This window comes from Mobula hypostoma, chromosome 3, assembly GCF_963921235.1.
Source record: "Mobula hypostoma chromosome 3, sMobHyp1.1, whole genome shotgun sequence".
Classification (NCBI taxonomy): Eukaryota; Metazoa; Chordata; class Chondrichthyes; order Myliobatiformes; family Myliobatidae; genus Mobula; species Mobula hypostoma.
In genome coordinates, this window is record NC_086099.1 from 45,585,554 (window position 1) to 45,603,215 (window position 17,662).

A 17,662-nucleotide genomic window follows, 5' to 3' on the forward strand; every position below is an offset into this window, starting at 1 on the left:
AGAGGCTTTTTCCCGGGGCTGAAATGGCTAACATGAGAGGGCACAGTTTTAAGGTGCTCGGAAGTAGATACAGAGGAGATGTCAGGATTAAGTTTTTTTTTTAAAAGGCAGAGAGTGGTGAGTGTGTGGAATGGGCTGCCGGTGACAGTGGTGGAGGCGGATAGAACAGGTTCTTTTAAGAGACTCCTGGGTAGGTACATAGATCTTAGAAAAACAGAGGGCTATGAGTAACCCTAGGTAATTTCTAAGTAAGTATACGTTCAGCACAGCATTGTGGGCTGAAGGCCCTGTACTGTGCTGTAGGTTTTCTATGTTTTCTATTTTTATATGTACTTTTTTGTTTATCTGTACTTCAGAGTGATTACCAGCAAAATAAACTTATTTCCACCATAATAGACATTAAACGTTCATAAAAATAATCTATATATCACAAGAACATACACATTCAGATAAATCCTTGTTTAGTTACACGTAAATCCATACAATCCCTTCTTTATTCCAGTAGACATTTAATTTGAAAGCACTGAGTGCACTAGCACAAAATGTAGAAGGAATGGTATGTTACTAATTGAAAATTTCTGGGGAGAGGTTGAAAAGTCAATGAGAGCTAGATGTTATTGTACAAGTTAAAAATGCTTCACATTGTCACTTTCTGGTGATCAATATAGGTATGAATTGAAATAAGAAATAAAACAATAATCAAACTTTAAGGTAGAATTAAAAAAAATAATGGAAACACTCAGCAGATAAGGTAACTTCTGTGGAAAGAAAAGCAGTTTCCCATTTCAGAACAAAGATCTTTCATTAGAACTCGCATTCAGTTCTCCTATCTGAAAAGTGAACTCTGTTTCCCTCTCCTTAGATGCTGCCTGACCAGCAAATCAGTTTTTATTTCAGATATCTGCTTTTTGATACATTGTCAAATGGGCTTTGAAGTCCAAAATGGTACTTAAGCTATTTTGAGCAATTTTCAGCCTATGAAATTTATTAACAATGCTTAAGCAATCTGTATAGTCAATTGTGTTATATTCTAAAATGTTCACAACATAAATAAAATGGCAAGTTCCCATTACCAATAACGAGGAAACAGTATTTGTCCATATGTTAAGTTTAATTTTGGAGGGATAACCAAAAGCCTCTGGAATACCGGAATTCAGTTCTGGGTAATTTATCTTTGGAAGTACTTGTTGGTCTTAGGCAGTGAAGTGGAATAGGTAGAGTGGGAATGTGCAGTCTTGATTCCCCAGAATTATCCGGGATTTCATAGAACATGTAGGTTATTTCTTTGAGTATACGAAATTAAACAATGAACAAATGCTTTAAAGAGTGTTTAGAGGGGAAAATAGTCTGTTGGGAGAATCAAAAATAAGGAATGACTTCAGAAAGTACTTCTACCCCCGTCATCCACACAAAAATGAAAATCTGGAAATAATTATCAAAAATGTGGTCAACTGAAAACCTTCAACCTGAAATTGTTGAGTGTCAGCAGTTGTAGAAGCAAAAGATAGAGTTGAAATGGAGATCGATAATAATTTAACTGAGCAACAGAATGGGCTCTGGAACTGAATAACCTACTTATATTCTAATTGTTCCAATAGCATTAGCACTCCAGTCCACCTGTCGTTTCACTTTGTGTGCACTCCATTCTGTTTAATGGTGGCTGCTTGTTGACACAACTAAGACCCAGGGCAAAAGAGGCAAAGTGAAAATGAAAGGAAAATGATTGACAATCCCAATCCGTGAGATCGCAAAGGTAGTTGATTATAAACATATTGATTAGCTTAGCAATAAATGCTCTACTGAGATCATGAGTTAAAATTATATGACATCTTGCTAGACATGTTGATTTATCTTAAACAATTTAATAACATTGTTAAATCTGCAGAAAAAAGAGCTTCATATATACAAGGTGCCTTGTCCAATTTTGAGGCAATGATTTTGGGAAAAGAATAAAAGAAATATTACTTTGCACCCAACTATACTTAACCTGCCTTGGGAATAGTCAATTACTGACATCCATAACTAGGATAAGTAAAAAAAAATGACTTGATATATAAAAAGATCTTGAAATTAGATGCACTTTGGTACTGTCATTCTGGAATATTATAGGTCACTATGCCATTTCAAATACTGTGTAAAAGATACACTGTAGACTAGGCTGTTGCTATAAAATGTTCATCTACTTGCAGCTCAACATCTGCTCAGTGTTGTCTCATGGCATGAAGCCACTTCTAATTTGACATCCACAGCTGGGGCTCAAAATTCTGGGGAAAATCACTCTCTGGGGGTGTACTTCTGTTCATTAGGCTCTCCACAGGCCAAATAGAGAGCTAGCAGGCTTTTGTTATGTGCCTAAGAAATGTTTCAACATGCTTTCCAGGAAATGTAATCAATCTCTGGGAAGGTCAACTACTTTTAGAAGACAGGCAGGGTGACCTTTCATGCCCAAGAATTTTTTAAATGTCATTAAGTCTTTGGCTGTATTGAGGCAGTGCGGCATGGCTTTGAAGTTTCTGCTGGCATTCAACACCTCCACTATATGCATACAAGTGTGAATTGTTTACTTTGTCTCATTAAATGTCCTGTGGAAATGGATATAGGGAGAGTTCCAATTCCTTTACTGGAAATGACTGGAAGCACAGCAGCAGAGTAAAGCCTCTAGAAATTCAGACTACTAACCAATCGTTAACAGATGTAAATATGCTACTGTTCCCAAATTGTTAGATTCTTAGGTCTGATATGTGGTTATTGAATACATATCCATGCTATAAGCATAGCCCAATTTCCACCATAATATTAAAGTAATAACCTTCCATGTTTTAGGGGAGAAAGAGTAGAATCAAGGAGTATGCCATTAGAAAGCATATTGTGATATTAAGATGAATATCCAGTTACTAAATCAAAAGTCAAAAATGAATTCTGTTGTTCTTTTGATGAAAACAGAAAAAACCATCAAAAACAGAACCTTTTCAAAGATATCCTTGCATTTTATTGATCAAAAAATTACTGTTTCAAACCCATTTGAATTGTTGTAATATAAGTGACATATGGACACAGTTACTTTTAAAGATTTTATGATTAGTACCTATATTGATCAAAAGAAATGGTTATATTCACTTAAAGCTGCAAATGTAACAGGAGCTTTTCTTTAAATCTTGTATTATCTGGATAATAATCATTTATTATCGGAAGGCTGGAATTTTACATTATGATCAGTCAGATAAATGTGAAGGTACCATATTTGAATCTGAATAGATTCTTTAAAAAAAATCTCTCCAGCTGACAGCTTTCAACATTTTGCAGCTTTAACAACTGAGACAGAGGGTCTAATTGGAAATAACTATGTCACGTGCAGAAGACCAGAGGCAATATATCTTGCAGGCACACATGAACAGACCAAAGAGGCTAAAACCAGGCAGATTTCCATTCATCGGTCACTTACAACGGTGTCAAACCCACAGGCCAGCATTGCGGATTTTCTGGTGGAGGACGCTGGGACCCCCTGAGGCATTACCAGATTGTATACAAGCAAACAGAAGACAATTACATTTGCTCGAAAGGTACACTTGTACAAGGTGCTCATTCATTATGAACTCAATATTCCTTCTTCACAATGAGATATTCAACTTCACATGTTTTTATAAACAACAGAAAATATATAATGCAAAATATTCATACACTATAATGTGTATTATTATTTAGAAAACAAAACCAATGTTATGGAAAACTACTTATATATAAATTTTAAAAATAATCTATTCTATGTCCACACAACCACTTTAGAATGTAAAACCTTGGAAATAGATGTTAGAGAGTCAAAGAAATGTAACCAAATTTCAATAAACTTCTGAACTTATAATAAATTTCTTTTTTATGTGTGGGAGATCCCAATCGCATATTCAAGAAAAGAATCTTAGTTTTAAAAAGTATAAGCAGTACAACAGTAAACATGTTGATCTCCCTTTACATGATTACATGAAGTACACTGATAGAGGAATAAGTATTACAGAGACTATTTGTAGTAAGGATATATTTTATCAAGAGCTTCCAATTAATTCAAAATATCAGAAGAAAGTTACAATAGAGCATGATTAGAACAAAGTAGTGTTACAGTCTTGAGCTATGTTGACAGCACACCTGCCTTCACCGTATGGGGCGTTGACTACAAGATTTGCAACATCATGTTACAGCTACATAAGATGTTGGTGAGATCGCAATTGGAATATTGCATGCATTTTTGGTTGCAATGTGATTAAGCTAGGTGGGCACGAATGTTGCTGGTACTGGCTGGGTTGGGTTCAAAGGGAGAGTGGGTAGGCTGACATACACGAGAAAGTCTGCAGATGCTGGCAATCCAAAGCACTGTGTGTGTGTGGATAGACTGAGACTGTTTTCCTGAAGTGAATGAAGAGACGGGTGACTTTATAGTGGTTTATATGATCACAAGGGGCATAGATAAGGTGGAAGGTCACAGGTTTTCTTCTAGGGGTAGGGCTAAGACTAGATAGATTCATGGTGAGACAGGACAGATTTAAAGGAGTTCTGAGAGGTTGGTTTTGTGCACAGAGAGCAGTGGTTACATGGAACAAGCTTCCAGAGGAAATGGTAGAGACAGGTACAAATGCAATGTTTCGAAGACATTTTGTACTGGTTTACGGATAGGAAGAGTTTAGAGGGATAAGGGCCTGTTGAAGGCAACTGGAACTAGCTCAGAAAGACATCTTGATCAGCATGGAGAAACTGACCCAAAGGGCCTTTTTCTGCACTGTACAACTCTATGACTATTCAATATAAAAACTCAAGCAGTTGAACTAGCCAGAAGATTGAAAATAAATGTTGTGCTTCAAGTGTTAAATGCTATGATTATACCGATCACAGTTGTGAGCATACTCCGGACTAATGTCACAAAGGGTTAACAGAAGGCTGCTAATGCTGCACACAGCAAGAAGTGTAGCTTTGTTTCCTTCAAAAACCTAATGGTGACTAGTTTCGTATTTTTATAATATACTGTTGTTTAAGTTCAATTAAGGCTGTAAATCTCAATTTAAATTGGCTGAAAATTGGTTTCAACAGATGACTATTACTTCTGTTTCCTTCATAAAAACATCTGTAAACTCAGTGACCTAACAGATGTATTCACACTAGGCCCGAGGCACAGAAATAGAATATTATAAGTACAGCACATATTAGGGATTTTGATACCTTTGCTTTCGGAATATACAAACTGTGTATAAGATTATATACAATATAATCTTTTTAGAAAAGTTTACAAAGCAATTGCAGAGGAAGCTGGTGATATATTCCGAGGCCTAGTGTGGCAGTGCCAGAGGTGTGCAAGCTGCAATCATAGTTTTTTTTCCAGAAAAGGTGTTTAGTTACTGAACAAACAGGACCTGGAAGAGTGTGTGAACTTAACTCACCTCCTCCTCAATGAAAGAACATTTTACAGTTCCAATATACAACATTAGTTCAGGGTTGAATGTATTACAATGCAAATATAAAATATTTGTATGGGTAATGAACTTAATGGCCACATTGATAGGTAACTTTATTGCCATGTTGAATCATCAAAGTATAAAGTAAATATAAAGGGTTTGCCACCAATAAAAAAGGGATAATTTGTTTAAGAGTGTGTGTTTTTGTTTCAAAAATCAGCATTAAGTATTAGACTCTAAGAACTTTGCATTGCATTGCCAAAAGACCTGTTTAATATTCCTACACCTACTGTTTCTTTCTAATTTGTAAACTAAACATTATGCATCATTTAGAATATACAAAATGCCTATAGCTCAATCATTAAAAATGGTCAATTGCCTCACACCTTTAGTTGAGAACTTGTGATCTTTCATGCCTTTCATGAGCAGAATGCACTTCCTCAGGTGTTAATGGACATTGCTGGTAAGGGCAGGCATTTAATTGCCCATTCCTATTGGCCCAAGTTAAGAATTTATCAGATGAGTGGGTCAGGAGTTACATCTACACCAAACTTGTTTGGGACTGTAGATTTCATTCAATTAAAGACATAAATCAATAGGGTGGGGAATTTCCAATACCATATCTTTGTGATTTCAATGTTTGCTCTTTAACTCCAGCTTTTTGAAAATATTTTGAATGGGGACTCCAGCTGCAGGATTTAAGCTTATACCCTTGCATCTATGTTGCAGGCTTGGAGTTGAGAATTAACCACTGCTATCTGTATTGTTGCATATGTGCAGTATTGGTAAAAAGGGAAGTGAATTTGACCACTGCAGGTTACTCTGGTGTGTGTGTGTGTGTGTGGATGGTCAAGTGGTTAAGGCATTGGACTAGCGACCTGAAGGTCGTGAGTTTGAGCCCCAGCCGAGGCAAAGTGTTGTGTCCTTGTACTTAACCACACATTGCTCTGCGATGACACTGGTGCCAAGCTGTATGGGTCCTAATGCCCTTCCCTTGGACAACATTGGTGTTGTGGAGAGGGGAGACTTGCAGCATGGGCAACTGCTGGTCTTCCATACAACCTTGCCCAGGCCTGCACCCTGGAGAGTGAAGACTTTCCAGGCGCAGATCCATGGTCTAGCAAGACTAATGGATGCCTTTACTTTAATATTTTGACATACGTTTGAAATCATTTTGACATCTGATCTGCTGGGAGGAACCCATGTGACAGCAATCAGTCATCAGTTTGCACATTTATTCTCCTGTTGGAAGTAAGACAGAATGAAAAAAAAAAGTGCTCCTGGGGAAGACTGCTTATTGAATTTGTAAAAAAAATTCTATTTGTCCATTGGTCCATGTTTTCAGTGGTTTTAGTTACTGGTTTAAAATAATAAAAATAAAACATATCTATTTTGATTCTTTTGTAACATGAAAAATTTTAGTCATGTCACTGCACAACCATTAAAGAAAGAAGCTTGTTTTACTTACATGTCGCTCGCAATGGAGGAGTTCCTTGACATAGACTTTGGAGAGAGGTCATAGTCGCTATCAGACCGGTACAGGAAGGACTCCCGTCGTTGACTATGTACAAAGTTGGCCTGTAGAACGAGTCCTGAGCCAGGACTCGTCATTGGATCTAAGGGACTCCGACCTGATGTTGTGCCATTATCCACATCAAAGCTGAAAGAAAAGAATTACGAACAAGGAATATAATTATTGCTGTACAGGTAACTTAGTAAATCCTAAACAACTGTACTTGCTGATTCGAACCACTGTGATCTGTAATGCATACAAATGGAAATGCACCTCAAATACAATTACAAAAAGGCAACATCATGCTTTGCTTTCTTGGAATAGTAAACATGTAGTAAGAGCTCTTCTAATTGATATTTCATAAATAAACTTGCCAGGATGGGAACCCAAGGTAACAAGGATGAAACTATGTGTCCATCAAAGCTTAATGAAATCTAATAGCCACTGAAATGTTAAGGCCACTGAAATAGTAATCCACGGAAAACAATCATGTAGTTTTGCTGAGTGGGACCCATTAGTGCACTTCACAGAGGACTTATGGGACAGTAAGATTCATTTACTGGATCCGTATCTGGATCTTTCAAGATTTACCCTGGCAGCTATCGAGAGATAATAATGCCATGTCTCCACTTTTGCTGTTAATTTGACCTTGCAAAGTTTCTAAAGGTATCTGAATGCACTAGATATACTAATGCACTTTAAAAACTATTAAGAATGAAATAAAAAAAAATAAAAAGTAAGCATTAATGAACATTTTAAAGTAGCCACTGAAAACATTAAATCAAATATACATTAGGGAAAAAAAATCACCTCACAACATTTATTGCCTGAAACCACTAGGTTACTTTAAAATATCTGTAAATGTGCTCACAGATCCCATGTTAGATATGCAGAGATTTGGATTAAGATTCATGAAATTTAGAAATCACTTAATTCTGCTCTAGCACTGGACTCTATGCGGTATCCAATGGAAGAACACAATAGTTAAATTGCTAGTGGAAGTTAGTTGGTAAATTCAAGATTTTCAGAATCTAAGCCACTAAAACTTAACTTGCTGGATGAAAGTAACTCTCCACAATCTGCTGAGCATCTGAACTGATAATTACTCAGTAAAGTTAATCAAGTATCTTAATTGTGAGTGAAAGGGACAAGTAACTGATAAACCAGATTGAAAACTTGTTCTATGAACCGCAATAAGGAAAATCAAATAGGTTGAATTCAATGTCAAATGAGAACCAGAAAGAGAAAAAATATTGCATTAACAAAGAATAAAGAAATAAATAGAAAACACTTTTTTCTAAAATTCCTTAACAATTATACCTTTGAAGAATGATGTTCCACCTTTGTAAGTGTTATATTTCAATGCCAAGCATGGCGCTTGCACTAATTAACACCTCACTATGTGAAACATTCATGGTTCTGTAACGGAGCTAAACTGGGTGCTGAAGACTATGTCATGGCCCTGACACTTCATAGAGATAGTCAGAGAGGCACACAGCATAGAAAAAAGGCACTTTGGCCTACTATGCCCATGCTAACCATCTCTATTAGGTCCATAGCCTTTATGCCTTGAAAATTGATGTACCCATCTAGATACGTATTTAAAATCATTGAGTTGCTCAATAGAAATAGGCCCTTCGGCCCACCAGATCTATGCTGACCACCATTCCTTACTGTACTAATCTGACCTACTGCTTTAATTCCTTACACTGCTCTGCCTTGTTAATTCAAGTGCATGTCAAGGTGCCTTTTAAATGTTGTTGCTATTCCTGCCTCTACGACTAGCTCATTCTAGACACCAATTACCTAGTGTGTAAAAAAATGTACTCCTTAAGTCCCTTTCAAATTTCTTCCCTCTCCAGAAAACGATGTCCCTTGTTTTAGACACCCTCACTAGGTGAAGCTGCTCTGGCTACTTACCGTCTTGTTGTTCAATACACTGTGTATGTCCCAGCTTTGTTAGCCCTTCCAAAATATCTCACATTTAACAGTACAAAATTCCATCTTGCCAATTCACCCATTTGGTCTTGTAGTCTAACTTTACCCTTTTTTTATATTAACACCACATTCAATTATCATATCATGTGAAAACTTACTAATCTCCTATATTAGCATTAAATTATTAATGTATATGACAGTCAGCACACCACCACACAGACCTCTACGGTGCATTTCAGGTGACAGGCTTCTAATCACAAAGCCAAACCAAGCACCAATCATCACTCTCTGCTTTCTATCACTATTCAATTTTGAATACAATTTGCCAAATAAACCTAATTGCCATGGGCTTTGGGCTTTTGCAACCAGTGTTCAATGAAGGACCTTATTGAAGTTCATGTGAACTACATCCACTGTATTTCCCTTCTTTAAAAAAACTGTCAAATTAGTCAGGCATGATTTTACCATAACAAAGCCATACTGACTATCATTGACTAACCCTCGTCTTTCAAGTGTAGGTTAGTCCTGACACTCAGAACTTTTTCTATTAACTTCTCTCACACTTGTGTTCAAATCACTGGTTATCTGTGCTGCTCTTTTTGAATATCGGTGTCATATTTGTTGTATTCTCATCATCTGCCTCATATTCTCTGGTCAGAGAAGATTTGAAGATTCTGCCAAAGCCCCAGCAATCTCTCCATAGCAGCCTGGGACAGATCTCATCAGGACCTGTGGATTTACAGGAGTCTGTATTTCACTGGTGACACCACTGTGGATGGTGGAATCTGAGGTGGCAATGAGGAGCTGTACAGGAGTGAAATCAATTGGCTGGTTGAGTGAGCTTGCAATAACATCCTTGCACTCAATGTCAGGGAGACCAAGGAAACAGTTCTGGATTTCAGGGGGGGGAAGTTGAGAGAACACACATCAGTCCTCATCGAGGGCACAGCAGTGGGAACAGTGAGCAGTTACAAGTTTCCAGGCATCAGCAGATCCAAGGATTTATCCTGGGCCCAACACATTGATGCAATCATGATGAAGACACACCAGCTGCTCTGCTTTGTTGGGAGTTTTGAGGAGAATCGTTATGTCACCAAAGACTCTTGCAAATCCCTATAGATGTATGGTGGAGGGCATTCTGACTCGTTGCATCTCAGCATGGTGTGGTGGCTCCAATGCACAGGACTAAAAGAGGCTGGAGAAGATTGTAAACTCAGTCAGCTCCATCACGGGCACAGGCCTGCCCACCATTCAGGACATCTTCAGGAGGCGGTGTCTCCAGGAGGAGGTATCCATCACTCAGGACCAACTAGGATATGCCCTCTTCTTGTTTGGAAGTACAGGAAGCCTGAAGGCCTACATTCAATATTTTAGCAATGGCTTCTTCCCCTCTGCCATGAGGTATCTGAACAGTCCACAAACACTACCCTCTTATTCCTCTTTGCACAATTTATTTATTTTGTAATTTATAGCAATTTTATGTCACTGCAGTGCACTGCTGTGCAAAGCAACACATTTCACCACACACTTGCCGTGTAGTTGTGGAGCCTGCTCTCAGTTGCTTGTTAAGCAAATGCCAATCAAAACCAGGGAGTTAATCAAAAGAAAATATCTTGAACATTGAAAATCTGGAACTACGAGGTGGGTGGGCGAGCAACTGCAAGACTAAGTATGGAATTGTTATATTGGACAAATCCAGTCAGCAGACGTTTATGAGTTGAATGTTCCCGGTCTGTGCTCTTGGAAATCCGATGTCCATTAGCAGTACAAGTCTGGACTGTGGCCCTCTAACTCTGAACTTTAGCACTATTCTGTCGTATTCCACTGTAGAACTTACTGTTTTGACAGTTTCAGAGTCAATTTACGGTCAAAGGTTACAGGGAGAAGGTAGGAGAATGGGGTTGAGAAGGACAATAAATAAGCTATGATTGAATGGCGGACTGGGCTCGATGGGCCGAATGGCCCAATTCTGCTATGATGTCTTATGCTTTATGCAAGTCAGTGACAATAAACCTGATTCTGATTAAGCCTATTAAGGTGCCTTCTACGTCCTCCTTTCTAATAGCCACTGGTTCTTGAATTTCACGGTTTCCCTCCCCAAGTTATCTGAATACAATATCCTTGGCAGAGTGAATGCAGTTAAGACCTCACCTACAAACTCTAACTCCAAGTGCAGACGGCCCTTTGCTCCCCGATATGGGTGGACTCCATCACTGGTAATCCTTCTGCTTTTAATCTTCTTCTAACCTTTCTCTTTGCAGCTCAGCTCCAAAAAGCTTCCAAATGAAGTGGAACTAATCTACAGGATAGATTGGAAGCTGTTCAACTTAGAACCCTTTCCACTCAACAACCAAATTCACTCAGCAGCTAAACTGCTGTAACTCTGCATGTTCAATGAAAGGTATGAGGGGATGGGTCTCACCCACAGCAAATGGTCTCTATCTACTACCCCCACAATGCAATCCGAAACCACTGCTCATGTAGAAAAAATGGCAACCAATTATACACACAAACTCCCACAAAGTACTGCATGACACTGATCAGATAACTTGCAGATAAATACAGAAACTTCAAAGAGTACTAGCGTCATAGAACACTACAGCACAGAAACAAGCCCTTCAGCCTATTTAACCCGTACCAACCTGGTCTTCTCTCCAGTCCCATCTACCTGCACCTGGACTGTAGATCTCCATACCCTTCTCTTCCATGTACCTATCCACGTTTCACTCAAATGTTACAATGGAACCTGCATCTGCTGGCAGCTCTTTCCACATTCACACCATCCTCAGAGTGAAGAAGCCCCCCCCTCAGATTCCCATCAAACATTTCACCTTTCACTCCACTAGTTCTAGTCTCTCTTAGCCTCAGTTGAAAAAGCCTGCTTGCATTTACCCTGTCTATACCCCTTGTAAATTTGTATACCTCTACCAAAGGTGGTCATGAATCAGCATGTGGGACGGAGATTGAAAATCTGGCTGAGTCGTGTCATAACAACAACCTCTCACTCAATGTAGCAAGACCAAGGAACTGATTATAGACCTCAGGAGAGGGAAACTAGAGGTCCATGAGCCAGTCCTCATTGGAATATCAATGGTAGAAAGGATGAGCAACTTTAAATTCCTCAGTGTTACTATTTCAGAGGACCTGTACTGGGCCCAGAAAGTACTGTATGTGCAATTATGAAGGAAGCATGGCAGTGTCTCTACTTCCTTTGGAGTTTGCAGAGATTTGGCTCAACATCTAAAACTTTGACAAACTTCTACAAATGTGTGGTGGAGAGTATACTGACTGGATGCATCACAGCCTGGTATGGAAACACCAACGCCTGTCAACCGAAAATCCTACAAGCAGTAGTGGATTCGGCACAGTACATCACGGCTAAAGACCTCCCAACCATGGAGCACATTTACACTGGGGTGGCAAGTGAGCATAAAGATTAGCATAAGGCTTTACAGTACAGGCAACCCAGGTTCAATTCCTGCCACTGCCTGTAAGAAGTTTGTCCGTTCACCCCATGACCATGTGAGCTTTTTCCCGGGTGCTCTGGTTTCTTCCCACAGTCCAAAGGTAGGTCAATTGGCTGTTGTAAATTGTTTCATGATTAGGCTCAGAATAAATTGTGGGATTGCTGGGCGGCAAGACTCAAAGGGCCAAAAGAGCTTATTTGCGCTGAATCTCAATAAATAAATAAATAAAACACTGTCGTAGTAAAGCAGCATCCATCATCAGGGATTCCCACCACCCAGGTCATGCTCTCTTCTCACTATTGCCATCAAGCCAAGAGCTTCAGAACTCACACCACCAGGTTCAAGAACCATTAATACCCCTCAACCATCAGGCTCTTAAAAAGGGGATAACTACACTCAACTTCACTTGAACCATCATTGAAATGTTCCCATAACCAATGATCTCACTTTAAAGGACTCTTTATCTCACGTTCATGTTAAGCTTAGGAGGATTAATGGCGCCTAACGGTGACTACTTTGCTGGCATCTTTGGAAATGGCTCTATTTCCATTTTTAATATCTCTATTTTTCCCTTTCAGGGTTCTTTTGAAGACCTTGACCTGGAGTTACACGCTGACTACGGTTCTTTGTGGGAATGGGACCCGCTCTCGGGGTTTCATGAATGACTGTTGTTCGGCATGCCAAGCGCTCGGCCTAAGAGCTTCGCTCGCGTTCACAGGACGGAGATTTCGTGGCTCTGGAGATGGGGGGATCGTAGGTCAGTGCCTCTACAGGAGATCGGTGTGTCATTGGAGACAGAAGATCTCTGGCTGTGTGCCCAGAGACCCGGGGTCTTTGGGCACAGAACTCAGCAAAAGCAACACAAGAGACTTTTAACATCATAAACCAGCGAGTTGTTTGTTATGTCTCCCCTCTCACTGTGAAATGCAGACACTTCCTTCTCCCTTATTAGGGTGAGAGAGAGCCCATGGTATGTCAAATACTGGGTGAACAAGTAGTCTTTGGGGCACAGCAAGTCTGTGTCTTTGCTGTTGCCTTGCTCACGATTGAGTGCTTGGTGGCGGGTGCCGATGCTTTTTTTTTTGGTGGTGGGGGATTGTTGCTTGCTGTCGCTTATGCGGGGGGGGGTACTTTGGGATTCTAACATTTAAATGTCGTTCATTCTTTGGGGCACTCCTCTGTTTTCATGGATGGCTGCGAAGAAAAAGCATTTCAGGATGTATATTGTATACATTTCTCTGACATTAAATGTACCTTTGAAACCTAAACTACTATGTACTTACAATAGCAGTTGCACAGTTTGTTGTCTTCTGCACTCTGGTTAATCTTGCATTGATCCTTTTATAGTTACTGTTCTATAGATTTGTTGAAAATGCCCACAAGGAAATGAATTTCAGAGTTGTATATGGTGACATACATGTACTTTGATAATAAAATTTGTTTTGAACTTTGAAATGTCCCCTCATTCTTCTATACTCCCGTATCAGTACAGCATAGGTACTTTCACAAATAAACAAATTGTAGAACATCGGTTCAAATGATAAAAAATGAGAATTGCGCAGCAAGAGTACATGATCTTAATGTATCACCTTGCAAAGCCTGGATTGATTTACTTATTTTGAAATCTCTGTTCTCAATATTGCCCAGCAGTTGATATTACTAAGAACAAATAGTTGATCTAGCAAATTAACTTTTACATCTTTTTGATAGGGCCTGGTGCTGTAAAGCATTTTCCAGGAAATAACACCTGACAAATTACTATTTAGTTGGTGGTCTGCTTTCATACTAGTAGAACTGCAGAGCCTTTGAAGATAATACACTGACCATTTTTAATGTCAGAGCATCTTAAACTGTACTCACTGTGACACATTACACTTTAGGTAAGTTGTTATTTGCTCTCCAAGCTCACTTTTCTGGAAACTGCAAACCTTTATACACTAAATAGGAACTGCCAATCTACTTCAAGCATGTATTTCAGTGGTGTCAACAATAAATACAATGTGAATATCAATCACAAACTTCTCTGAAGATGGGTAGATTTCTATTGGTCCTCATCGTCCTCCCCATACTTCTCCAGATTCAACAGAACATCCTTCACAATTTCCTTCAGTGAGACTCTGCAACATCCTTCTTCACCATCAACGTGCTCTCCTCCATCTGCTGAACGTCCACGCTCACACCATCTTCCCACCGCCTTAACAGTGATAAAATTCCTCTTGTCCTTACCTACCACCCCATGAGCCTCCACATACAACAGCTCATTCTCCACAACTTCGGCCATCTCCAAAAGGATTCTACTTCCCCTGCCCCCCTGCCCCACCCCGTTTCTCACTTTCTGCAGGAATCACTTCCAGCACTTATCCCTGAAAGTGGCCAAGTGCTACACCTGCACACTACCTTCCTCCCTCACCTCCATTCAGGGCCCGGAACAGTCCTTCCAGGTGAGGCAATACTTCATCTGTGAACCTGCTAGGGTCATCTATTATGTCCTCCACATTGGTGAGACCCATTGTAAATAGGGCGACTCCTTTGTCAAGCACCTCTGCTCCATCCACCTAAAGCAGAACTTCCCAGTGGTGAAACATTTTAATTCCAATTCCGATTCCCATTCCAACATGTCGGTCCATGGTCTCCTCTGTGCCATGATGAGGTCACCCTCAGGGTGAAGGAGCAACACCTTGTGTTCCGTTTGGGTAACCTCCAACCTGATGGCATGTATATCATTTTCAACTTTTCCCTCCTCCCCCTCCCCTCTTCTATTCCCCACTCTATCTCTTACCTCTTCTCATCTGTCTTTCACCACCCCCCCCACCCACCCCGGATCCCATCTTTCTTCCCTTTCTCCTGCAGTCCCCTACCTCTCCTATTAGATTCCTTCCTCTCCAGCCCTTTACCTTTCCCTCCCCACCTGGCTTCACATATCACATTCTATCTATCTTCCTTCCCCTCCCTCCACCTTTTTATTCTGTTGTCTTCCCCCTATCTTTTCCTGCCTTGAGGAAGGGCCTTAGCCTGAAATATTGACTATTTATTTATTGCCATAAATGCTGCCTGACCTACTGAATTCCTCCAACATTTTGTGTGTGTTGCGCTTTCTTCAAATGCCTGGTCTGCTCTTCCATCCACACCAGCTATTCCACGTCATGGTAGTTCGTCACTCAATGACAGCAGATGCAATGCCTGTCCTTTTACTACTCCCTTACCCATGCACCAGGGATTCAAACAGTCCTTCGGAGTGAAGCAGCAATTCACTTGCACTTTGGCCAACATGGGGTACTTTATTTGGTATTTATGTCACCAAATGCAGATTGCGTCACCACTTTGTGCAGTATCCAGAGGAGCAATCAGAGCTTCTTGTTGTGTGCCTCTTTAATCCTCCATCCACCTTCTTGCCCTCCCTGCACTGTGCTAATGCATCCCCAACAAAGTTTGCCAAAAGTTTCTCATCTTCATCTGAGCACACTGCACTTTTCCAGACTCAATACCATGTTCTGTTTTCCTTCCACTTGTGTACAGGAAATGATATTAAACAATCTTGAATCTTGATGTACGCTATCTATATCAGAAAACTGGCATTTCCGCTTTAAGTCATCAGTTTGTGAAATCTGCTCAGATTTTTCTCCTCTCCAAGAGCACAAACTGATCTGCTATTTGCAACACATTACACTTTGTCGCTCTCTAGATGGCCCATGACCATCTCATTTTGAAAGAAAACTTCCTGATGAAGGGTCTTGGCCCGAAGTGCTGGCTGTTTATTCATTTCCATAGATGCTGTCTGACCTGTTGAGCTCCTCCATCACTTTGTGTGTTTCACTCTGGATTTCTAGCATCTGCAGACTTCTTTCTGCTTATGATTTGCTGCTGTAAATCTGTCACATATAATCCTTCTGGCCCAACCATCTCTTCCCAGTCTTGTCTTCTTGCAATTTAAAACCTTTTTTCTCTTTCTTTCCCACTTCTGAGCAAGCTTTGACCTGAAATATTAACTCTGTTTCTCCTTCCACAGATACTGACTATTAAGAATTTCCAGAATTTTCTGATTTTGTATCAAATTAACAGATAGTCTATTGTATAGGTTCTCATGTTTGACACAATTCCTAATCTGTTACCTTAATCTTTCTGGAACTTTCAAAATAAATGTAACCATCAAATGATTTTAAATTACTGAATTCATTTATAAACTTATTGAACAATAAACCATATACTATATCTTCAGAGTCTTAAGTTCATGTGAGATCAAATAGAAAAGATTTGATGAACTGAAGAGATCCAGTGGATAGAAATCTAGAGTGGAGAGGGTCTGAAAAGACTAAAACCTCCCACTGCGGCATTAAACCCAAATTAAACAAAATAAACTAAGGACCAAGGAAAGATAGATTCTGAATACAATTGAACACAAATAGCAGAGAGAAATGTAACAATAATAACGAGAAAAAATACCTACATATGCATGAGAATTATTCACTGTTTCTTGGACAGCTATTTTAAATCAGATCTATTGATTGTCAATCTAGTTATAATTAGTCCCGTAAATATATTTCCATTCTATTAATTAAAGAGCAAATAGACTCAAAGAAATAAGTTAAGTATTCAACATTATATCATGGAATTAAAGTCAATTTATCTATGTCAGAGTCTGTGTCAGCACTGAAGAATTATGCTTTGCTTTCTGTACTAACAAACCATCTGTTTTTGATCAAACCTTTGTTTGTTATCCTTCCAAAGAAAGTGCATTTTTCAGCTTTAAGTCCACTGAGATCTTTTCAAATTTGGAAATACTGCAGACTAAAAAGGAAGTTCCACTAGCAGCCAAGGATGAATCATTATACAATGTGAACTTTCTACAATGGAACTTTCAGTTAATGACACTTCAATCAATCACACTGTGTAACTAAATCCTTCATTGAAAAGTCATTACCTATGAAAGAGAAATACAGTGGATTCTGGTTAATTGGGACCCATCAGGATCAGTACGTTTTGGCTCAATTAAGTGATTGCCCCAATTAGCCAAAGTTCCATGGAAATAGTTAAAAGGTATAAAAAGACCAATTGTCATTTAGCTAACAATTTATGCATTTAGATAAATTTCAGAATGCTGCCAATACAGTACTCTCAAACTGTGTAATCAACAGAGGAATTCATCTGCTGTGTTCTTTTGATTAATTGTAAATTAACAAAATCAGCCCACACCCCTAGTGCAGATAATGGACTCCCTTTATACAATGTTTTAGACAACTGCATCCACCAAATCTTCATTTTCATTGTAACATTCAAGATGATTGTTGATACCGTGTTGAAGTATTGAAATT

The 17,662-nt window shown here is 39.3% G+C and overlaps 1 protein-coding gene across 4 annotated transcripts in view; it reads right to left on the reverse strand.

Annotated features, from left to right (window-relative positions):
- The window catches only part of pde4d (phosphodiesterase 4D, cAMP-specific), a 698,763-nt gene that overhangs the window by 158,053 nt on the left and 523,048 nt on the right, over positions 1 to 17,662 (reverse strand). For 3 of the 4 annotated variants that reach the window (XM_063042963.1, XM_063042966.1, XM_063042965.1), the window contains exons 2-3: positions 6,904 to 7,095; positions 3,443 to 3,502 (exon numbers count right to left, since the gene is read on the reverse strand). In XM_063042963.1, the coding sequence (XP_062899033.1) occupies positions 3,443 to 3,502; positions 6,904 to 7,095 (252 nt within the window). The remainder of the gene's footprint in view (positions 1 to 3,442; positions 3,503 to 6,903; positions 7,096 to 17,662) is intronic. The other variant, XM_063042964.1, reaches the window with a different exon arrangement.